Source organism: Phyllostomus discolor, chromosome 4 (genome assembly GCF_004126475.2).
Source record: "Phyllostomus discolor isolate MPI-MPIP mPhyDis1 chromosome 4, mPhyDis1.pri.v3, whole genome shotgun sequence".
Classification (NCBI taxonomy): Eukaryota; Metazoa; Chordata; class Mammalia; order Chiroptera; family Phyllostomidae; genus Phyllostomus; species Phyllostomus discolor.
This window is the reverse complement of record NC_040906.2, coordinates 149,974,903-150,000,030: the sequence shown is the minus strand read 5'-3', so window position 1 is coordinate 150,000,030 and position 25,128 is coordinate 149,974,903. Positions and strand designations below refer to the sequence as shown.

General features: G+C 38.4%; 1 protein-coding gene across 5 annotated transcripts; it reads left to right on the top strand.

Annotated features, from left to right (window-relative positions):
• Positions 1–63: 63 nt before the first annotated feature.
• CNR1 (cannabinoid receptor 1) lies at positions 64–24,915 on the top strand. 5 transcript variants are annotated; one of them, XM_028510492.2, is made up of 3 exons: positions 64–942; positions 2,412–2,448; positions 19,379–24,915. In XM_028510492.2, the coding sequence occupies exon 3, from the start codon at positions 19,442–19,444 to the stop codon at positions 20,855–20,857; it is 1,416 nt and encodes a 471-aa protein (XP_028366293.1). In that variant the 5' UTR covers positions 64–942; positions 2,412–2,448; positions 19,379–19,441; the 3' UTR covers positions 20,858–24,915. The 5 variants fall into 5 exon arrangements, with proteins under 5 accessions (XP_028366293.1, XP_035880343.1, XP_028366291.1 ...); XM_036024450.1 differs by having other exon boundaries at positions 16,354–24,915; XM_028510490.2 differs by lacking the exon at positions 2,412–2,448.
• The last annotated feature ends 213 nt before the right edge of the window (positions 24,916–25,128 follow it).

Here is a 25,128-nt window from a genome sequence, read left to right as displayed (position 1 = left end):
TTGGTGCTGCGCGCAGCCGGGGCGCGCGTGATTAACGGCCCCAGGTCGGGGACGACGCAAGCACTAGACTGTCCTTGCCTCGGCCAGGGTGTGAGGGTATCCGGGAGGAGAGGCAGGTCACGGCAGTGGGGGCCCCCGGGACCGCGGCCGCGGAAGAGGAAGAGAAGTGGGAGACGCGGGTCGAAAAGGCTCTTTCCCTCTAGCCCCAGGGCAGGCTCCGCGGCTAGTCCCCCGAGTCAGCAAAGTTTGGAGCCACTGGCGCTGCGCCGCACGGGTCCCTCCCTACGCATTTCCCTCGGCGGGGTCTGTGCCGCCGTCGCTGCTGGGGCAGGACAAAGGCTCATTAACACGTGATGGGACCGCGCCTCATAAATGGGACCGGAGCGCGAGGGAGCCTGAGACAGAGCGCGAGCGGAGGGACAGACAGGGACCGAGCGAGCTGGGCGAGGCGACGGGCACCGGGACTGTGGAGACGTGCGACCCCACGCCGGTCCAGGCGGGGCGAGCGGGAGGAATCAGCGAAGAGCCCAGGGAAGGGGCGAGGCTCGCGGGCGGAGGGGGCGCCAGTCCCGACACTTGTCGCTGGCGGGCGCTGCAGGCAGGGAACGTCGGCTCGTGGTTAGCGCAGGCCGACTGACTTACTGACCGACGGACTGAGGCACGTCCCGCGCCACCCCACCCCGTCCACATCCCAGCGCCGGCGCCGTTTCCCTCCTGTTACTCTCGCGGCCACCCTTTCCTTCTCCACTTCTTTTCCGCCTCCGCCTCTTGTAGGCTCCCTCGGCGCCAGTGCCTTCCCCTGGCCCGGGCGGGGCGCCTCCGCTCCCTGCAGATCTCTCGGTAGAGTCAAGGGGGACGTTCCGTTCTAGCAGAGCAGCAGCCTCTGCGCCGGGCGAGAGGTGCCCAGGGAGCTTCCCATCCAAGGACCAGGGCATGCGAAGGGTAAGACGTGGCAGACTTGCGTTTGAAAATACTTTTTCCGCTTCTCTCCTGCTTGGGTGCTGACCAGTGTGGTCCCCAAGTGTCCATCGCGGAGTTGTTATTCTGTGAGCGAATCGTGCGTTGGTGTTTACTTAGCTGTGTAGCCCCAGCCTGTTAACTGTGGTCTGTGCTACTTCTGGAGGTTTCTACCGTTTACTAGTTACTGAATGTGTGTGCACCTGGCTCTCTGTATGCACTCACTGATGTCTGTTTGTAGAAAATGTGTAATTGTGCTTATTTCAGAAACAGTTAGTGCTTAATGTCTATAAACCGTATCAGCAGCTCTCTTCCCAGAGAAATACATCGATCTCTGCACCAAATCTAGAAACTGTCTAAATGATCAAATGTCCTATAAAGAAATGTATGTCAAATAATAAACTTTTGATATAGAAAAATACAGCTACAGGCAGCACTCTTCTTTGAGGGGAAATAAATGGGCATGTAACTAATACCTAATCTGAGTAGTGATAGAACATTTAACTCGGAAGTGGCCATTAGCTGAGAAAAGTTGATGTGTTTTTTAAAAACACATTTCTTGCTAAGGCTCACAACCATAATGGATCACCTCCTGAATGCAAATGTGTTTGCTGTGCTCGATGTGAGAAGCTGTCATTTGGTCACTTGAAAGTTTAAAAGCGACATGCATGTTTCTAATTTTAGTTTTAACTTGAACAGATGAGAAAAAGATTTAGTCAACCAATTAATCATTTTGTCTCTCATCTTTTTTTCTTAAAAAATGTTATTCTTGCCTCTGTTGTTGCTTTCTAGATACATTTGGCATCCTCTAGCATTTAATCTAATAAGAGATTAGAATAGATTTATTGGTTTTAAAGGTGTTGAAAGATATTTCTGTGGGTCCCATAACTTGTCATTTTTATTACCAAGTTAATATCCTTTGAACAACGGGGGATATGCAATTTCTTAGCGGAAACTGAGTGGACATTGACTATCAGTGGGACGGCTACTGCCATCAATCTATTTTGCAGAATATTGAGAAGCTCAGAGCAACCAACCTTTAAGGTTCCCATTAGGGCTTTATCTGATTTAAAGTGTTGCTTTTCTAATCCCACCCTGCTGACAATTTGCAAGGGAAGATAGATTGATTGATTTTTCTTGGTCCCTCCCCCACCCCATATTCCTTTCCCCTCCCCCACTCTTCTAACTCAGTTCAGAGCAATTTTTATAAAAATAAAAGGCCATGTATACTTTCTTAAGTGAGACAAATTATTTTCTGATTATATCCATTCTGAGTATCCACACACATCCAGAATTGTAATCATAATATATTGCTGGCAGTTATTTGTAGGTACCTACAACGGTAGGTACCATAGTTGGGCAGAAGGTTTGAGAATGGATATGGTTTTTTAAAAACTAATTCATTTTAGGTTATCAAAAGAACTTATTATAAAAGGACTCTTTTTGTTTCAAAGATGTCTTCACTCCAGGCAAGGAGCAGTCTTGGCTGAGGTATGTATCAAGTGTCTGATAGGAAGATGTCTCATTGTGTTCGTAAGTCTCCATGGGGGTAAAATGATGCCACAGGGGGAAATGCTCAGCCCTGACCCTTCAAAAACAAAATGACTATGCTTGTTGTTAGGAAGGCCAATCAGATCTCTCATGCCCCCCAGTTTTAATAAGCAACATCAATAAACATGCATGCATACAAAAAGAATGTTATGCCTAGTCATTTCAATAAACATAGGTGATAGTATCCAATTTGCTGTGTGAAGTTTCCCTCCTGGTGAAAATGTGATCTCACATTGGAGTAGTGCTCGGCTTTGTTTGTTATCCAGCGTTTTCTGTCTTTTTCTGTTACCCTTTTCCCAGTGGACTGCCTGCCTCCCTGTCTCGCCTGTGAGGCTGTTCTTCTCTAATAAGCCTAGCTGCAGGATCAGTGTGTTCTTTTTGGCATTTCAAAATGTTAAAATAGTGAAATTGTTAAATGTTACCAAGATGAAACTGCTGGGAATGAAATTCTCCAGAAGAACCACTATGTTTGTGGCATATTTCAGTGTATTCCAAAAGAAAGCCCCTTGAATTGGTTTACCTATTTTTCTCAAGAAAGAAGCAGCCCACTTGATTAGTGTTGATAAGTGTTTAGTATGCGGTGTCAGCTTATTAATTACTAACGCAAAGCTTGAAAAACTCTTTCAAAACACTGTATGACATCTTTCTGTGCTTTGACCCAGAATTAACATTAACCACCAGGAAACTTAGACAGGCTCCCTGGTTGTCTTGCATATTAGTGGTAGAGATTAGAATTGAAATACTTTGCTGTATAAGAATAAACTGTTATGAAATGGAACTCCTAACAGCAGTTTACAGTTCACCACGCTTACCAAATGTTTCTTCCCAGAAAACAGTTGGCCTAATAAGAAAGGGGCTTATTTCTTATAATTAGCTCTCCAGGAATGCTGCAAAAAAAGTAATAAATTGAATTTGGAAATCCCGAACAACATGTGATGAATAAAATGAGATTTGGTGATAGCGTCTTGAATTTGGCCAGTAAGCTGGAGCCTGTCCTTTAGGTTGCTGCCTGTAATGTTCTTCTAGGGGGTAATTATGTTAGCTCAGTTGCATGAAGAACACAGATGAGAGCTTTCATTCCTGCAAAAAAGGATGCTGTGTCTCCACCAGTGTAAGTCTGTCTCTTCTATTTTTGTATTCATCACTTTCTAATTGAACCAACAAATTAGATGAAACCAGCATTTGGGTTTAAATTATTTATAATTCTGTTTTTCACTCTGCAACAACCTGACCCAGCAGTGTGTGGAAGACTGTGCTGAGACCAGACTTATGTTTTGCACATCTACATTTTGAGGGACCATAAGCTCTGCCGATTTTTTTTTCTTGACTGAAAATTGGTAAAGAAGTTAAAGAATAAGAGGAAATCAAAAGCAATTGATGTACTTTATATTAGCATAATTTTAACTTCATACCACCCCTCCCCCCCATATCTCCTGCTCTTTCCTAATCCTTATCTGTAATAATGTTAACTTTATAATTCCATGAATGCTGTTTCTGAGGGGTGGAGGAATTTAACTTTGCCACTGAATTGCTATCAACTGTTCTGATAACCATTTAATTAGATCAGATTAACTTTATGACTTATTATATAGGTCAACTTAGGTTTCTCTCAGTTATATTCTGGACTAAAAGAAACAGTAAATGTCATTTGGAATCTATAATATCAAATTATATGCTGCATAATTTTAGGTGATTGGATATATAAACATACTTTTATACATAGATATGAACAAACTTTTTCATAGATGTATATCATGACCAAAAGAAAATTAGATATCTTGCCTTTATATATTTGGACATACTTGAACATATAATTTAGGTTTTAAATAAGTATTATAGATTTGGGGAAGTGTCCAAATTCAGAGAAGGTGTGCAGTTGGACACTAAAGACTCAAGGCAAAGGGATGTATCCACCTTGAATCAAAACAAGGCTGTTTTTGTTTTCCACCGTAGTGGAACAGTGTTTCAGTCCCAGGTGTTTTAAGAATCTTGTGAAAATGCCAGGATGGGCATAACCACATTTGGTCATGGTTTTATCATAAACACTAATTGATGGGTTTAACACAGTTTTCACCAATCTTGCTAACTGCTTATTATTTGAGGGAAAAAAGTTGGGAGAAAGTTGGAAGAAAATATACAGTTATGACTGCATCAAAAAATGCATATTAACATAGTAATATTTGTTACACATAACAAATTGTAATGCTATCAGAAATAAGTTACAGCTATAAGAAATTTGTGAGGCCTGAAAAAGGGAGGGTTATGTTCAGTGGTTTTTGTGCCTTTCTCTTGATACTATTCAAATGGTTTGATGTTAGATGAACTTCTATCTCAAACAGGGCTGCATGGATAATACAGAAGTTAGGACATATCAACAATAGGTCAAAACCATCATTGAAGTAATGATGAACTTCATCATTATGAACTTCTAGTTCATAACATAAAACATTTGCCAAAATTTTTCCTGGGTCATGTTTCTTCAATGAATAGGCATCTCATAAAAAAATAAAGCACTACACTTGATTATAATTGTTTTTTCTAGGACATTCTTATCTAGTTTTCATTGATATTTTCCATACAGATTATTAATGTATAATTTGGGGATATCCTCTAATTTAAAAGTTTCATTTGGACAGGTTAATTGCATAACTTAGTGGCCATGGGATTCTTGAAGTTCATAGTTGTGTTTATGTAGGTGTTTGAGGGAAGGACTGTTGACTCACCAGACCTGAGCGAATGGGCCTGGCAGAGTCACCACAGTTGCTCCAGAATGCTGTGAGTTCTGTTTTATCCCAGCTGGTGGAATTTTCATACCTGCACTTTAGGAAAGCTTTCGAAGTTTTTCTTTTGTTTGTTTGTTTTGTTTTGTTTTTGAATATGTGAGTTGAGACTGGTCAGGTAGGAATCAATATTTTTTAGCTAACTCTTTTTTTTAGCTAATTCTCTTTTAACCCACTGTGTCATAGCATTATATTCTGTATTTTTGAGTAAGATTCCTAGATTTTGTATTTTTAAATGCAACAAGGGATGCAAGTTCCCTTTTATCCTAGACACAGATGGCAAATCATTTTCCCCTAAGCATACAATATTTTATCTAATGTCTTATTTTTCTACTCTAATTTAGATTCATAATTGTTTAGAGTTTGTATTTGTTGACTAAAAATTTGATATCTTTTGACTTGACTCCTTACCACCAATATCAATTCTGAGTAGCATTTTTAATAATTTTTAACTTCAGGCAATAAAATGCAGTATAGCTACCTAAATTTGGCAGTGTAATATCTATTTTTTTAAATTCCTATTAGCAAATTCTATGCTATTGCTTTTTAAAGAAAAGCAGAGGCATTTTTCAAAGATGTGCCAGGCAATCTGCTGTGGTAGTTGGACATGCTGGCAAATGCTTCCACAAACTGTGTATGTCAATAATATATTTAAATATAATTAAAATAACATGCAATTAGGAAATTATGTTTGTCAAAGTTTATGTTTAAATGGGAGGGTTCCCCTCTGTTCCTCATCATTTCTTCATCCATTATTTTAGACCATATATTTAGAGAAGAGAATTGGAATCAATATGAGTTCTATGAATTGTTATAAGGAGTTTAACATTTAAATGGGTGATAAATTCCACCATGCTTCTTAACAAAATGTCTACTCTCACATATAAACACTCATACTAGGAAGTTTTCTAATGCTGTTTTCCGCTGGTCAAGAGGCTAAAAATGATGTTTTTAGTACAGCAAGTGAACCAACATCATAGGTCATATGCCTTTGTCACTCTTGCTTGCTTTTAACTCAGCTATGTTTAAAAATAAATCAATTTGACTTATTTTTACAAGAGAGACTTAATTCAATGCCACTCTGATCTGTGTATTTTGGTTTATTCCTATGTAGATTGTTAAATGGACCAGATTTTCAACTAATTTTAATGCATTGCTACCAGAATTTGTAAATGTTTTCTCCAGCTTTTATGTAAGTTGTGGTGAGCAAGCAATATGTGTGTGGAGAAAAAGGAAAACTGAACAACTTGACATATAACCAAAGTAAGCAAAAGATTATCTAAAGAATTCTGTTTCTTTGCATATGTGGGAATTTAACTTTGGAAAATGTACAGCTACTATTGGAAACTACATCTAACTTCTTGCAAATTAAAAAAAAAGAAATCTTTGAATGATTTCAGTCCTCACTCAGGAAACTAATTATGAGTAATCTATGATCCATTTTTTATTGATAAAATAATCAGAGAGGGAACAGTCTGCCCATATTTTCATGATTTGGCATCATTTCCATATACTTATAAATTTTAGATATAAGATACTTGCCATCCATAAGCAGTGTAAAATGTATAATTATCAGGGTAGTTCTGAAAGATAGTTTACAGTGGATCTGCATTACTTGAGCCTGCTGCAAAATTTCTATTTTAGTTTGTGGTTTTCTGGGTTCATCTCCTATGATACATTATTTTATGGTTCTGGGAAAAGAAGAACAGAAACAGAAACATTTCCATCTTTAAACATAACTGCTGTAATGCTAACTACTTTTACTTTTTTCCTGTTCTTTTATGTGCAGTAACTATGGGTTCCCTCACAATGGTGTTGAAAGAAATTGCTAGCAGTCCTATGAAACTTTACATAGACTTTGCCAAGAGAATTAGGAGAAAATGGTTGGTGTAGAGTTCTTAATTTATGTCTGCATACTGGGTACTTACATATCAGATCTTGAAGCCACTTCTCTTTGCTGGATAAGATATATAACAGCAAGTGTCCTGAAACAGTGCAGAGAAGCCCTGAATTGTAGGTGGAGAGGTTCCCTACTTCTGTTCATTTTCAGGCTACACTGCATTATTTTATTCCAGTCAAATAAAAATGCCATGGATTTAAAGATCTGTGAGATTATTGTGGCCTTGTAGTATAGTTTGATATCAGGTAGTGTGATTCCTCCAACTTTTTTATTCTGTCTCAAGATTGCTGTAGCTATTCAGGGTCTTTTGCAGTTCCTATACTACAAGGCCACAGTAATCAAAACAGTGTGGTACTAGCATAAAAAGCAGACAGATAGATCAATGGAACAGAATAGAGAGCTTAGAAATAAATCCACACCTTTATGGTCAATTAATATTTGAGAAACAAGGCAAAAACATACAATGGGGTAAAGGTAGTCAATTCAATAAACTGTGTTGGAAAAATTGGACAGATATGTACAAAAATATGAAACTCCACCTTCTTATACCATACACAAGAATAAACTCAAAAATGAATTAAAGGCTTAAATGTTAGATGTGAAAGCATAAAAATCCTAGACAAAAACATAGTAAAATATTGGACATTTCTTATAACAATATTTTTTCCTGATATAACTCCTCAGCTGAGGGAAATGGAAAAAATAAGCAAATAAGACTACATTAAACTAAAAAAAATTTGCACAGCAAACGAAACCATCAATAAAATTAAAAGACAACCCACTGAATGGGAGAACTTATTCATCAAGATACATCTGAACAGAGGTTAATATCCAAAATCTTAAAGAATTTATAAAATTCAAGACCAAAAAAACCCCCAAAACTAACAATCCAATTAAAAAATGGGCAAAGAACCTGAATAGACACTTTTCTTAAGAGGACATACAGATGGCCAATAGACATATGAAAACATGCTCAATGTCACTAATCATCAGAGAGATGCAAATTAAAACCACATTGAGCTATCACCTCATGCCCGTCAGAATGGCTATCATCAATAAATCAACAAACAAGTGTTGGCAATGATGTGGAGAAAATGGAACCCTCATGCACTGTTAGTGGGACTGCAGATTGGTTCAGCCACTGTGGAAAGCAGTATGGAGACACTTCAAAAAATTAAAGATGGAACTGCCATATGATTCAGCAATTCCACTTCTGAGAATAACCTGAAGAAACCCAAAACACTTATTCTAAATATTATAAGCACCGCATGTTCATTGCAGCATTATTTATTGTACTATAGCCAAAATTTGGAAGTAGCCCAAGTGCCCTTCAGTAGGTGAGTGAATAAAAAAGCTGTGGTACATTTACATAATGTAATACTACTACTAGGCTGTAAAAAAAAGAAGGAAATCTTACTCTTTGTAGCATGGATGGATGGACCTAGAGGGTATTATGCTAAGTGAAATAAGCCAGTCAGAGAAAGGCAAGTACATGGGATTTCACTTATATGTAGAATCTAATGAACAAATTAAACTAAGAAAACAGTAAGACTCATAGATACAAAGAACAGACTGAAAGCTGTCAGAAGGGAGGGAATTAGGAAGTTGGGTGAAAAAGTGAAGGGATTAAAAAAAAACTCACACAGACACAAACAACAGTATGGTGATTACTAGAGGGGAAGGGGGTGGGGGAGGTAGAAGAGAGTAAAGGGAGGAAATAAATGGTGATGGAAGGAGACTTGACTTGGGGTTGTGAACGCAATATAAGATAAAGATAATGTGTTGAGGAATTGTACACCTGAAACCTATATGATTTTATTAATAATGTCACCTCAATAAATTTTTTAAAAAAGATCTGTGAGAGACTGCTTTATCATGAGCAAGCCCCCTTAGCAATCCATTTCAATGATCTAAAAACCTATGCACATAGAATAATATTTCTTGCTATCTAACGTCGATTCTTCTTAAAGGTTAATTCTATTCCCTCCCTGCCCCTCTCCCCCAGTGTTTTTCATTAGCCATAATCTTTAACAATGGTTCCTAAACTTCAGAGTGTGTTAGAATCTCCTGGAGGCCTTGGTAAAACACATATGCACCCCAGCCTTAAAGTTTCTGTTTCTGCAGGTCTGAGTTGCAACTGAGAGTTTGCAATTCTCAAGTGATGCTGAAGCTGCTGGAGACATCTTGACTGAGTCGCTGACTGTAAAATAACTCTGAATGCATTTAATAACTGTTGTGGGACTTCTCTGACTATTTTTGTACACTGGAATTTCCCAACCTATTCTCACCTTTCTTATTTCCTAATTCTTTATCTTCATGTTATTTTTTCTGAATACTTTCAGTTACTCAGCTCCATACAAAATTACATAATTGCATTACGCAAACCCTAGGAAGGATTTGACCTTGTATAAGTACAATAGAACTACCTCATGATTTCAGTGGCATAAAAATTCTGTACTTGCATACAATTTGCATACTTCTTAATCATAACCGTATTTACAAAGGGTATTTTGCATCTTTATTGAAACCTAGTTCTTCAAGTTCTGTTTGTACATAATTATTTGCATCTTGAAAGAATATTTCTGTTTATATCTTTTATTGTTAGTACACACTGAAAATTTTTTATTTAACATTTGAACTTAAGTAGGTGATACATAAGTACCTAGTTTTTAAAATCATGTCTGAATGGAACCCTGAATTTACAAGATGATAAAAACATTTAAAATTATTCCAGCAAGAAAATAATAAGAAGGAAATTGAATAGTTTAGAAAGCTACTGTATCCTCAATTTGAGCACTTTAGCCCCTATAATAGTGGAAGATAATTTTCCATTCTTTTTCATCACAGAATTATGATCTGTGTTGGTGATTTCATATTTGAAAATTGGAAAGCTAAATGTTTCATAAAATAGAAATGAGTTGAGTTTGTTATTAGAATTGATTTTGGGCTCCTGAGACATTCCCTTCTTACTTTTAACCATATCTTGGCATAAACATATCATTTGTTTCCAGTAGAACCACTTTCTTTTACTCAATTACATTCTTGAGGCAGAATTCCAAATATTCACAATTAATTTTTATTAATGTATTAAATATTCTTAATATCCTTTTGCCCCAGAAAAGCAATTTGAAATTTAGTTGTGTAGGTAGTAATACTAACCCATTTGAACCCTCCATAACATATTATCTTATTTAGGTTTTAATTAATTCACTTGTACAATGCATAACAACATGTTGTAGCAGGAGAAGTTGCTCAGCCAAAGCAAGAATTATTTTGTAAATAGAATAATGAATTGGTTCCTGGGGGCTTATAAAAGCCACTCCATCTAGTGGTTGAATTTTCACATAACTTCTCTTGAAAAAGCACTTCCACATGGAGAAACCCATTAATGGGATTCCTTGGGAAAGAACAATGCATAATAGCATGCATTTCAGGGAAGGAAAGGGGCCATTAAAATCATAATTTTGTATATCATCTTTAAAGGTCTATATCAACAGTGTATAACTAGGATTTGTTGAGGGTTGTACATGTCACAAAGATTTCTTTGTATATCATTGTTACATGGCTACACATTGCCATTCATAATATACACCAAGGCTAAATAAGAATGACAGCCCTGACTGGTGTGGCTCAGTGGATTGAGCACTGGCCTGTGAATCAAAGGGTCACCAGTTCAATTCCCAGTCAGGGCACAAACCTGGGTTGCAGGCCAGATCCCCAGTAAGGGGCACATGAGAGGCAACCACACATTAATGTTTCTCTCCCTCTGTCCCTCCCTTCCCCCTCTCTAAAAATAAATAAAATTTTTTTTAGAAAATACACATTTTCTTTTTTTAAAAGATTATTTATTTATTTATTTATTTTTAGAGAGGGAAGGGAGGGAGAAAGAGAGAGAGAGAAACATCAATGTGTGGTTGCTGGGGGCCATGGCCTACAACCCAGGCATGTGCCCTGACTGGGAATCCAACCTGCTATGCTTTGGTTCACAGCCCATGATCAATCCACTGAGCTATGTCAGCCAGGGCTAAAAATAAATAAAATCTTTAAGAAAAAGAAATGACAACAAAAAGGAGTATCTTTGACCATAACCTCCACTTGCTGCCGGTATCACTGCTACTTAATACTGAGCTAAAAGATCCTGGGACAAATACTTGTTCATTCCTTTTATGTAACTTTTATATTTGAACAGTTTTTTTCAGATGGAAGTTTTTATGAGACCAAGATTTAGGTTTAATTCTCTAATGATCAACTGACTTTGCCAAGGAAAACTACCCATAGTTAAAAGCCATTCTGCTAAGATAGATCTGCCATGTTGCCAGTGTACAGCAATATTCATTTAGTGAGCAGGTATTGAGTACCTACCTTTTGCCAGGCAGAGGCCATGCAAGGCCATGCAAGATGGGGCCCTACCATCAAGGTTCATGATCTGAGGGGTTTAGAAACAAGAAAGACTGCTGTAGGCTGTCTCAGCAGTGCCCATCATCTCTCCTTGGGAGAAAACCTTAAAGCATATGTAGGAAGGTGATTTATATAATTCAATACTATTCGATGACGAAGTATAATGTACCTATTACATGCATTCATATCCAATTCTATTCTGTCATATGTGGAAGGGGAAGGGCAGATGGGTGAGCTTTATTTGATTGGGTGAGGTAGAACGGGCAATCATTTCCATTGCTTCCTTGACCCATATTCATTATACAAGTATGATTCGTGGATATGTAATGTCTACAGTACTAAGCATAGAGTAAACACACAATAAAATGTGTTAAATGAAGCATCTAAGGGCCTCTAACGTTATATCCATCTCTGTGCCCTTGGGGTACCAAGAGGCATCACACTCTCTTGTTGGAGCCCTACAGAATTTCTTCTGCCTGATTCCAGCCAAGATTTTAGGAACTAGCCTCTGAGAGTCTTCTTCCCCCAGGTCTAAGTAAACTACACTGCTCTTGGTGGGAAGTTGAGTGGTTTCAATGCATTTCTCCATGTAAAGAGTGAGCATTTAAAGCTTGTTTACTAACAACAGTCGCATCTCATTCAGACCTAAAGGAGGTTCCCTCTTCATTCCTCACTGGTGGTGTGGAGGCTGTCATTACCATTCACAATCCTTACAATTTACTAATGAAGAAAACATAAACCTATCTAACTAAATAACAATAGTGGCAATGATGAGTTAGATTTTATTTCTTATTTGCCAATGGTCACTGCAAATAAAGTGCTAATCCAGGGTTGGGATTTATAGCTTACAGTTAATTATTGTACTTTGTCCCTGAAGACCATAGAGTGAGGATGATTTGCACGTGCCATGGATATCCTTTTTGCAGTCAGCAGATCATTCTTCCAGATTTGAGCTGTTCACTATATAAACTTATCATGTACTATTTATTACCTGCTTTTCCCTCAATCAACTCTTGCGCCTTCCTTAGAAATGGAAAGAAGAGTGTCTTCTTCAGTGGTTCTTGGACCTCAAAGTTGAGCAGGGACTTTGAGTTATGTAGACCTGGTTCAAGTTTTAGCTCTGCCTCTCTAGTTGGAGACCTTGGACAAAACATTTTACCTCTCAGTTTTCTCATATGTAGAAGGGGGATTGTCACAGCACCTATTTCATGTAAATATTAAACAAAAGTAACATATGTGCTTAGTAAAATGCCTGGCACATAAATATTCAAATATTTCTTATTGAAATATTTGGAAGTTGGAATTTTCTCTATTTTGTATTTAAAACACGCAAATTGTTTGAAATTGAAACCTGGAGAAGCAAGACTTGTTTTACTTGGGTTTAATTCATATGCTCATAGATTCAAAGAGAAAATACCCCTAATTGAAGAATGAATTTCAGTTTCCTTAAACTGAAAAGTATGCTGCATCATTGGACAACAAATAGCATACTTCAAACTATTGCTGTCCTTGGTAATGAATTGTAAAGATAACCTATCTAATAGGTTCTATGTATATTACAGACCAGAATAATATACTGCTTTTTACTTTTAATGACTAGACCTCATATGGAAGATAAAAACAATCTTATGGAGTATTTTATACATGGACCAGGCTTCTAACTGAACTAAACACTTTGTTGTTCTCTTTCAAGGAAAGGCTGCTTTAATTATGCATGATTTCTTTCTTTACAGATTATGTGGAAAAGCTATCTGTAAAAAAAAGCAAAGGCACTTAGTAGTAGGAAACATCAAAACAGAGCTAAATTAAATGGTAGATGGAATTAGTTATGAAAGTCAGTGAATCATTTGTATCATTAATTTGCATGCGGGGTAGGTTCTTCTTGTGGCATCATCACCTACTAGTGAGTGCCTGTTCAATGTGGTTTAATTTGTTGAGCCCTGAAATTCTTTGTTTTAACAAGCTTTAAATGTTAAATAATTAAGCATGCCTCAGGTTAAATTTGAAAAGAAATATAGTCTTACAAGTATCTTAATGTCTGTTTATATAAATTGATATATTCTTATGAAAAATCTAACACTCATTTTGTTAGCAAGAATAGACCAGAGAAAATAGTGCATTTAATAACTTCTATTCTACATTAGAAAAAAAGGAAAAGCTAAAGCTTTGAGAACTAACTGAGCATTACAAGCATAATGGAATTTTTTTAATATATGGGAAAAAGAGCTGACATTAATACTAGGAAGAATGATTATGTATTTTTGCCTGAATTATCAGGATAATTAAGTCAATCCTTTATTTCTCTTTGCTATAGAGGTTGATGCAAAAAGTTACAAAACTACTTTAATAATTCCAAAACTCTAATTGTTAGGTAAGAGTTAGGAAAGGCTCAGTTGTCCATTCAGCTGTAGCAGAAATATTATTGAGTTATGATGTTGTCCTGTGAGATCTGCCATGTATATTGAGGACTTGACTTAGACATAATGCAATTATGAAGCAATTAAAATTTTTCCTACCAACCTTAGAGAAATGCATTAGCAAGTTATTTTTCTTGATCAAATTAGTAGAAACCAGACTTGTTCCCAGAAGTGAATGGGGAAAAAACAAGTATATCCTCTGGCACCATTGTTCTTTTGCACCCTTCACAAGGCTCTTCTATGAAGCCAGCCAAGCAGAACAACACAAGACCAACAAAGAAAGGAGGGAAAGAACAGGGTTAAGCCAGGGCCTGTGACTCCTACATTTGATATCCTGGACTCCTGTCAGTTTTGATACTATGGGCTTGGCATTGTCTCCTTAAAGCATTTATAAACTTAGAATTTTGGAGAAGGAGCTGTGGTGGGCTGATAACAGTCTGTAACTGCATTGGGAGCACCAGTCCTCCTGAGGCCCCCAGTGGGTTTCCTGCCTTTCTGAACAGGACGACCTGCAGGAAGCAGACGCTGCCTGGTGTCTGTTCCCCCAGAGATACTGTGCAGGCCAAAACTGCATGGATTTTGACTTAAAAGTGATAAATATCTAAACCATTGAAACGTCTCTCTGAAACAAAGAAGGTCTCCAGCTGGGCAGTGAAAAATAATATAACCAGCTATTAAATTATACTGATATAGAAAAGATGCTATTTGAAGTTTGTTTTGAGGACTTCCTCAATGCTCATCCTAGTCAGAACATGGACATCTTATATCCTTAATGGTTATAGAAACAAAGATCTAGACTCTGGGTCGATTTTTTAAAAACTCCATGCTGCTACCATATGCATAAAATTTCTTTGATGATAACCATAGCTTGCTAATTGATGTATAAGTTTGGGATTGGGGGGTTGGATAGAGAGGCAGGTGTGCATATAGAGAAATAAAAAGAATAGGGGGTGGTATTCTAATAAATTGAAGTTTTCAAAAATAATAGATACAACACATTAAAATATTTTATTATTGTTATAAAGGCATGGTTTGTAACTTAAAGTATCAGAATATGTTGATTTTATTCAAGCATAATTCAAGGAAAATCCCCTTAAATGTCATTCAATCATTCTTTTACTATAACTGTAATAAAAACCAACTGCTTCTTTAATAAGTACATCTATGCATCTTGCTAGAAATTTTCAATTATGATTCTTCCCAGTAGCAAACACAAACAAAATTAATGGCAGTTGCATCCCCCAAAGCCTGAACTATATTACTAATGAACTCTCAAAGAAAACTCTCAGTGCAAAAAATAAGCAGGTGGAAATTACTGTAATAACCCAGATGTAGAAATAAAAGCAAGAATTACTGAAATGCAGAGAACAGTTTTCCTGCCATGATCCCATTAACTTAAAATAGCCTGTACACAGTGGTATTTGGACATTACTGAGATCCTTGAACTGCATGAAATTCATATAAATTTTTAACTGTATTCTTTAATTATATTTGGCTTATATTGAACAAAAATTACTATGTATCTCATAACCATTCTTGGTTGCAATAAAATAAGAAATTGTGATCACATATGTGGTGATTTTAATCTAGAGTAAATCACAGGCACACATGTTTTACATTATGGAAATAAGGCCTGTGATCCTTTTTCTTCACTTTATAGCTCTTCCAAATGCTAGTTTTAGTACTTGAGGCCATGCCAATAGGCAGATGCACCAAGATGGGCTGGGATAGGAAATAGTGATTTAGTAGAAGGTAGTCTTAATGACTACGATTGATCATAAACCTCAATTTGTGTTTGTAGGAAGCTAGAAGACTTGAATATAAGATTCAGAATGGCTTTATCCTAGTTACTATTAATCCTTAAAGCTACCAAAAGCAGAAATTCCGGAGTCTGGAGCAACATGGATTCAGCTACATACTTTTCATATTCTGGACAATTTACTTAACATCTAATGATTTCCATTTCCTTGTCTGTGAATGGGAATTACAAATAAGCACCTGATAGAGTTGTCATGATAGACTATATGTAGTCTCTCTCAAGTGCCTAGAATAGACATGTAGACATTCTCTCTCCTCTACCCATGTGTACATCCTCTATTTTCCTTGTGATCTAATACTGAAACAAAAATAAAAATTGAGTTAACAGCCTATGATCCAATTAGGACAATGAATTATCTTGACATATAATTAATAATATAAGGCTGAGAGCCATAGTACTAAGAAATGTTAATAATTAACATTTATTGAAGAGTTAAGGTTTGTGCCAGGGACCATATTAAGTGCTTTTTTTAATATTTAATTTTCAGCACACTTCTGTGATTTAGGCCTCTCCCTCCTCCCTGTTTCACAGATGAAACACTGAAGGTTTGAAAGACTGACACAGGTCTGACACTGACCATGGACTGCTGACTCCTGACTCAGTGTTCCCTCCAGTGGTTGGAATCACTGAGGCAAAGGAGGGAGAGAGCAGCACCCCTGTCTCAGGTTCGAGAGATGGTATCTCATGAAGGTGAAAGGGAGCTCTAGACCTGTCCTGTCCAATATGGTAGTCTCTAGCCACATATTGCTATGAAGTACTTAAAATGTGGCTAGGTCCACATGTTGAACCTACATATTCAACATGAGTGATGATATTTTGGATATATTGGGTTAAGTAAACTGTATTATTAAATTAATTTTCTCATTTGCATGTTTCTTTTTACCTGGGTACTGGAAACTAAAATTGTACATGTAGCTCACATTACATTTTTATTGGACAGCACTGCCCTAGAACTAGAACATCTGGGTTCATTCTGGCTCTGCCACCTACTAGCTACCTGAATGGCAAATTACCCTCTCTGTGCTTTTCTCCTATAACATGGGGACAATAGCAGCACTTACTTCACAGGACCATTTTGAAAATAAGTAATTTGGTATATGTAAGAGGTTCCAAATGCCACTTGCACATAATCAGCTCTCCATGAGTGCTTCAAAAGGGAAAAATCAGCAATACTTGGTAGTCCACCTGATTACAGAGGCAAACAAGGAGGAGTCAGGGGTAAGTCCAAGATATGAGCTTGGACAACTACAAAGATCATTCACAATACCGCAAGAAGTGTGAAAAATAATATGATTGAAGGTGATTTACTGCAGCGTCCTTTGTACTGGCAAAGAGATGATAAACTAAACTTGCATTCACCTAATGAATACTTAAGGCAGCTACAAAATACAGGGAGGTTTTGTGGAATTGTCTTCTTGTAGGTAAAAAAGTAAAGTGCAGAATACTGTGTATGGTATGTTAGAGTTTGTTAAAAAGTGAGTGAAGGGGGAATGGCTAGACATATTTGCTTGAATATGCACGGACTATCTCTGGAAGGAGCGACAAGAAACTTCTTGCCTTTGAGGAGAAAAGCTGGTTGGCTGGAACATCTGGACGAGAGAGATTGATGCTATATTGCCTTTTGAAATTTGAATGTATAATGTAAATAATGAAAATTTCAAATAAATCAGTCTTTTATTGGGAAGTGCGAGAGGAGTGTTTTCTACTTGAGAGAAGATGACCTATGGGATGGACTGGCTCCCAAAGCTGCTTAGAAATGGGATCAAGCTTTGGTTTTGGGGTCAAATATTCATCAGATTAATTGCCTTTCTTTCCTCTAATTTTAAGAAAAGGCCAATAAATATTATTAAATTACCACTTTAACATTAATAAAATTCAGTAGTCACCCACTAGGTTCATGCGAACACCTCTGTGGGAATCCAGCCCTCTCTTTCTCATCTGTTACCATATTATAAGGCTGGTGAATGACATAAGGAAACAGATAACATTCCACACTCTAGTTATGGAAATAAATGTATAAACTCAGGATTAAATGGTATGTCCTGTCTCCACCCACACTAATCCTGAATAGTCTTGACCTTATCACCCTTTCTTTGGGGATCCCTCCTTTGATCCCTCAGACTGGCTGATCCCACAGCATCCTGTACGTACCCAGTTGGAGCTGTCACCACACTTTCTCATGTTTATGGGGTCAGCTGCCTGTCTCCTGCTACACTGTACTTCATGTGGTCAGGGGCTCTTACTTGATGCAATGTGTCCCTAATGGCTAGTGTAGTGCCTGGCATGTGGTGGGTGCCACATAATTTGTTGAATGGATGAATACATGAATTATTAATTCAGACAGAAAGAGTTTATGTTAGAAGGAGAACTCAGAATTTTTAAATTTGTTCCAAGATAATGACTGTCTTTTTTCCCTCCAGTACAGTGTAATATTTTTAGTAGCAACAAAAAGACAGTAAATAAACACTGGTTTATGATTATTTTAACTATTATAGATATCACTCAGTACTTCTAATTTTTTATAAGCTAACTTCTAATAGCCACATTTTAAACAAGTGTTTACAAATAGTAAAATCAATTCTCTGGCTGTTTATTTTGAAACAAAACCAAATTGCTTAGAATTGAAGAGCTCTTACAATTTGGGCTATCCTCTCAGCCGTCCTTATTTCCAGTGCTGTCCACATGGAAAGCCTTTCATGAAGAGGTCTGTCGGCTGCCTTCAGGGTGCTGTGTCAGCACACCACTCCTGAGTGCACCACTAGGAAGCACTGTCTCCTGTCGCTCTGCTCCAGTGATAAAGGTCTTGGTCTTCTCATGAGCCTCAGTGCAAGTTTGCCCTTCATGACATTTTTCTTGGTTAGTGTACACATTTTAGAAGTATTCCTCAGCCACGGCTCAGTCCAAACGTCACCTCTAGGTGAAGAAACTTGCCTGATGGAGCCAGGACTAGGTCCCAGATTTTCCTGCTCATGTTTCCTTTGGGTCTCAGCAGTTTCTCCCTCCCCCTTCACACTCAGCACACAGGCCACACAGCACAATCTCTGATTCCACACTGTCTTGATCTTTGGTGGTCTTGCACATTCTGTCTTACCTGTGAGACAAGGTGATTAGAGTCTTCCAGAGCAGACGGTGTGACACCTTGTTCTCCCTCATCCCCACCAGCATCAGGACACTGCATGTGTGACTGCCGAAGCCAGGTAGTAAACCCTTCCTAACATGAATGTGGAAGGCACACCACACCAAACACACATTTTCTTCACTTGACATCAGACCCTGGCAGTCCCCACAGGACTCTCACAGTGAGTTACATCCAGAGAACTTAAATAACGAAAGAAATGTGTTTCTGGTGCATGCCAGGTCAGCAACTTTTGGGTGGCTTTTAACTAAGTGACTGAGTCATTTTATGGCAAGGATTTTACCTGTTTTCAGAGACAGGAATGAAATAGCATGTTCAGAGACAGAAATAGCATGATGGTATTCATTGAAGTTTTGTTTTGTTTTGTTTTAATTCTCCTGGTTTTCTCACCATTCAGCTTATCTGTTTTCCCTCTGTTAGGACTCTCTGCTGCCAGTGTCTTTCTCAGTCATTTTGAGTGTGGCCTAATTGAAGACAGAGGTTATGAAGTCGATCCTGGATGGCCTTGCAGACACCACCTTCCGCACCATCACCACAGACCTCCTCTACGTGGGCTCGAATGACATTCAGTACGAAGATATCAAAGGCGACATGGCATCCAAATTAGGGTACTTCCCACAGAAATTTCCTCTAACTTCTTTTAGGGGAAGTCCTTTCCAAGAAAAGATGACTGCAGGAGACAACCCCCAGTTAGTCCCAGCAGACCAGGTGAACATCACCGAATTTTACAACAAGTCTCTTTCATCGTACAAGGAGAATGAGAACATTCAGTGTGGGGAGAACTTCATGGACATGGAGTGCTTCATGATCCTGAACCCCAGTCAGCAGCTGGCCATCGCTGTGCTGTCCCTCACGCTGGGCACCTTCACAGTCCTGGAGAACCTGCTTGTGCTGTGCGTCATCCTCCACTCCCGCAGCCTTCGCTGCAGGCCTTCATACCATTTCATCGGCAGCCTGGCAGTGGCAGACCTCCTGGGGAGTGTCATCTTTGTCTACAGCTTCGTTGATTTCCACGTGTTCCACCGCAAAGATAGCCCTAATGTGTTTCTGTTCAAACTGGGTGGTGTCACAGCCTCCTTCACCGCCTCAGTGGGCAGCCTGTTCCTCACAGCCATTGACAGGTACATATCTATTCACAGGCCCCTGGCCTATAAGAGAATTGTCACCAGGCCCAAGGCTGTGGTGGCATTTTGCCTGATGTGGACCATAGCCATTGTGATCGCTGTGCTGCCTCTCCTGGGCTGGAACTGCAAAAAACTGCAGTCTGTTTGCTCAGACATTTTCCCGCTCATTGATGAAACCTACCTGATGTTCTGGATCGGTGTCACCAGTGTGCTGCTGCTGTTCATCGTGTATGCATACATGTACATTCTCTGGAAGGCTCACAGCCATGCAGTCCGCATGATTCAGCGTGGCACCCAGAAGAGCATCATCATCCACACATCAGAGGATGGCAAGGTGCAGGTGACCCGGCCAGACCAAGCCCGCATGGACATTAGGCTGGCCAAGACCCTGGTCCTCATCCTGGTGGTTTTAATCATCTGCTGGGGCCCTCTGCTTGCGATCATGGTGTATGATGTCTTTGGGAAGATGAACAAGCTCATTAAGACGGTGTTTGCCTTCTGCAGTATGCTCTGCCTGCTGAACTCCACCGTGAACCCCATTATCTACGCTCTCAGGAGCAAGGACCTGAGGCATGCTTTCCGGAGCATGTTCCCCTCATGTGAAGGCACCGCACAACCTCTTGATAACAGCATGGGAGAGTCGGACTGCCTGCACAAACACGCAAACAACACAGCCAGTGTTCACAGGGCTACGGAAAGCTGCATCAAGAGCACGGTCAAGATCGCCAAGGTGACCATGTCTGTGTCTACAGACACATCTGCCGAGGCTGTGTGAGCCTGACACCTCCTGGGTAGCACAGGAAAAGAAATTCTTTTTTTTTTTTAAAGCTCAAAATCTAGAAGAGTCTGTCCTTATCGGTTATCATTTTTAACTTCATCATGCTTACTGAAAAGGTGATTTTCACCATGATCAGTTGTCTGTTCTCTAATGTTTTGGTAGTGTAGATTCTCAAACTCCATTCTCCAGGGATTTACAGTGAAGAAAGCCCATTTCCTAAGTGACTGGAAGGTCCTTCAAAGTCTCAATGAAGTAGGAGGGAAACCTTCTGCCACACAATTTGAAGTCTAAGTACCACAAGAAAAATGCCATCAAACGAATAATGCCTTTGTAACCACACTTTCATTGTAATGTGAAATGTATTTGTCCATCAGTGTCAGAACTGTTTATATTGATAACAGTTATAGAACTAAAGTAGAGCTATTTTGTGAAGTGTACTGAGTCCTGTGAGATGTGTATCAGTGTTTACTATGTGTTGTTTATATTTGTTTAGTTCAGCAAAACTGAAAAGTAGAATTTTATGAAAACAATGGACATAAGCAGTGGATATATGCCAACAAGACCACTTTTTAAAAGAGTATTGCTCATAATATAACTTTAGAAACTTTAATATTTTTTCAAACATCTCTATTTAAATTTGACATTGGCAACAACCACAAAGGTTTATTTTTTCTGTTAATTCAACAAGAAGAATTTGAAGACTCTCCAAAGTACTGAGCAGAATTCATTGACACTTAAACATTTATGAGCTCTGCATTTTCACATAAGGACATTTATTCCCTTCTGTATTAAAGCTGTTCTCTTGGGTGATGGATTACAGTTAGAATGGAAGAGAGAAGGCATATTGACTTTTTCTGGCTGACTTTCTTTAGTCTCCAGCTATTACTGGACCTCTTAAGACAGCATGTGTCAATCTCAATGTATATTGTTATCACTGTGCAATTGCTGTTTACTTGAAAAATATTGTATTCTTATATTCCAGGTTTAAGTAGATTTCATGCCTGGGTGGCCAAACAGCAGTTTTCATTTTTTCTTAATTGAAAAGAAGTATTGTCTGGATCAGTAAAATTATTCTGTGTAAGTGTGAATATAAATGTGTATGTGTGTGTTTCTATGCTGTAACTGTTATAGTAATGTCATAAAGTGAGAAAACTGTGACCAAGTATAAACTGTACCATTGCTGCACTCTTGTACATGAATTCAGTTTCTAAAATTGAACTCATTCAGAAATCTTGTTGATAACATACTGACGATAAGCATTCAGAACTCTCCCCCTGACCCCTGTCTTTCAGAGGTTGTGTTAAGTATTACTAAATCGACCTTTAGGTATTCCATAAGACCAGTGTTTAGGAAGGAATAATCAGTAGTGAATTCAAGTGAAGGTCTGTATTTACATTATTAATGTCAGGAAATGAGAGTGTTTTGGTTTCTGAGCACCTAATATGGTCCATGGAGATGTAAGTCATTATAAGCAAATTGACCCTAAAAAATCTTCAGTGAAAACATTTTTCAGTTGTGTTTATAAGCAGTGTGACCCCAGTTTAATTAACACTAGACACGGTTTGCTGAAAGTTAGATGGCCAGGTCTAGCCCATGTGGCTATGGAGGATGATCAGACCTCCTGTGCATGAGACAGAAAAGGGCAATGAGGAGCTGACACACTCATGGTTGAGGCCTGGATGACATAGGACTCCTTCTGTGCTTCACCCAGATGCCCTTGGGGACAACCCAGCACCCAGCTTTGTCTGTGTAGGTTTGAGCTAAGGAATAGCCTCTTGTCTGGTCTTGGTTACCAAGACCTGCTATAGCATGAAGATGATCATGGCTCTCTTGCCTCTTATGCCCTATTCTGTTATTTCTTAATGGTTCCATGGGTGCTAAGAATTAGGCCCTTTCCCAGTATGCACTGATATTGCTTAAGAAACCACTTGACTCTGAGTAACTTTACCTATAATTTCCTCATACAGATACAGCATGGCTCCTGCAGAATCCAGAGGCCTGCATAGCATGAAGTGAAGTGGAGAGCTAGTATTTTTGGTAGCTTTTTTAGGTATTTGGATACCTGCTCAGCATGGTGGAGTCTTCTTGCAGTGTATGGTCTAAGGCCAAAAGTGGCCTGTGGACCAAGCAGAGATACTTATACTCATCTGTCTGTACAACTCAAATCCACCTGCTGGTTCCCTTACTTTACTTTCTGTGATATGCACACGAGGGCTCAGGTTGCTAGAGGATTAACAGGATCTCATTAGAAGAAGGAGAAAAGATTCTTTATGAAAAAACTCACCAGGGCCTCATTTTCATTTTAGAAATGCCACTCTTTTGTCTCACATTACCCTGAATATTAATCCGCATGTCTCAGAGCTTACCAGGCAGTACCAACTTTCTTCTCACAGAGGTGAAAACCTGGTGAAAATGAAATTCTAGTTATTGGGTAGAAAAAAACAACAACTCTGGATTCGTTTTTGAAACCGTATTTGTGTGTATGCAATGTAGACTTGATTGTGTGTTGTGCTTTCAAGATCTAAATCACATGTAATCAAATAAGGGACCATGGGGCTGACAGCACTACACTTGGTGCTCACTGACATTCTAAGAAATATCTGTGAAATATCATCATGTATGTGTTATGCCACCTTCATCTGAAAGCATTTGAATTAGTTTGATTTACTTTGACACTTCTAATATCATTTCCTAATCCGGGTCATTCAAATGTTCTCCCCATGAATATGCTCGTTACAGTTACCATTTATTAGTATCATTCATTAATTAGTCTCTCAATTAGACCTATTAATTTAAACATAATTTAGATTCTAATAAGCTTTTAAAAGTCCAGCTTCAGACTGATCTCCTTTCCTCTGAGGGTAACACATTTGTCTTGACCTTGCCCTCTATCTACCATCACATGTCTTCAGAAAGGGCCAAATTTCCAACCTGCTCAATTTCATCAGAGCAATGATGCATCTTTCAGTCTTAGGCCAATAGTTTTATTTAGACAAGAAGGGCTGCCTCTGAGAACCTCTAATTTTCATTCCATATGAAATATGAGTAAAAGAAACATGGATCTGGAAGAAGCCTCCCCATCACTTTGAGTCAAGTCTATCTGGTGCGAGGGTCAAGGTACTTTGACCGCGTAAACTCACCCTGCAGAAAATAGGCCCGAACACCACATGAGAATTAGGCCCTGGATGAGTAGCATTCTCGTTACTGTCCTAATGATTAATTTATGCCATTCCATGTTTGTAATGGAGACCACTGATACCATGCACAAAATTAGATTTCTCAGAATCTAACTGTATATTTGTAAGATATTTTAAAATCTCCTAAATGCTGGGCAATGGCTCTTAACAATTGTCTTGCACTGGCCTTCTGATGAAATGTTAACAATGCCTATTGTAATATAGACAAAACATCTTATCTACTGATTTAGGCTGAATGTATGTAAATAGGTTTTCGAAAACGTCAGATGTTTAAGCAGTGGCCTACAAATCAGTAGTTTTGGGGTAGAAAAGTTTCTTTACATTGCTGTGGCATCCTAAAAGCTATCTTCATGTAAATTTAGTACACTAGGCCTGCTGGGGGTTGGAGTCCCCAAGAGAGGAAGCCTTTTCTTGTAATAATATAAATGAAGATACTAGATCATCTAGATTTTAACTTCCAATGTTTCAAGTGGAAAACAATTCTTTATTGTCTGTAAATCTAACATTATTACTTCTCTTAGAAGAATATTGTATTGTTAGATGTTTGTTGAGCTGGTAACATCCTTGCAACTGCTGTAATTTCTTTGTTAGTAATCTGTATAATATTTTGTACACAAGTACCAGTAAGATTGTTATTCACTGTAGCTTCAGTCATTAAATTACTATAGCAAAGTAGTACTTCTGTAATACTTACACTGTATTCAGCCCCCACTGTATTTTATTTCAATGATGTAATTAAAGTGTTATTTACAAAATTGTTATAAATTAATTACAAAAGAGAAAACATCCCATTGTGTCTATTGTCCAAAGTTACCTGGAATCAAATAAAAATTCTAGATTATCATGAAGAACATAAAATACCTTTGAATTCTGCCTTCTTTCACAGTCTGATGTTAAGACATTTGGGATTGAAGTTCTAAAAGATTGTTAAACAACTGATTATCAGATCCCAAAAAGCACAACTTTATTGGGAAATGGGGACAGATTAGATTAATATATTCATTTTTATCATGGGAAAAAGATGCAAAGGCCATCATTTGCATAATAAAGGAACACAGTCTGCAATGCCTT

What these genes read in the sequence shown, in the direction of transcription:
- CNR1 (XM_028510490.2), top strand. Translation starts at nt 19,442, where the DNA reads ATGAAGTCGATCCTGGATGGCCTTGCAGACACCACCTTCCGCACCATC.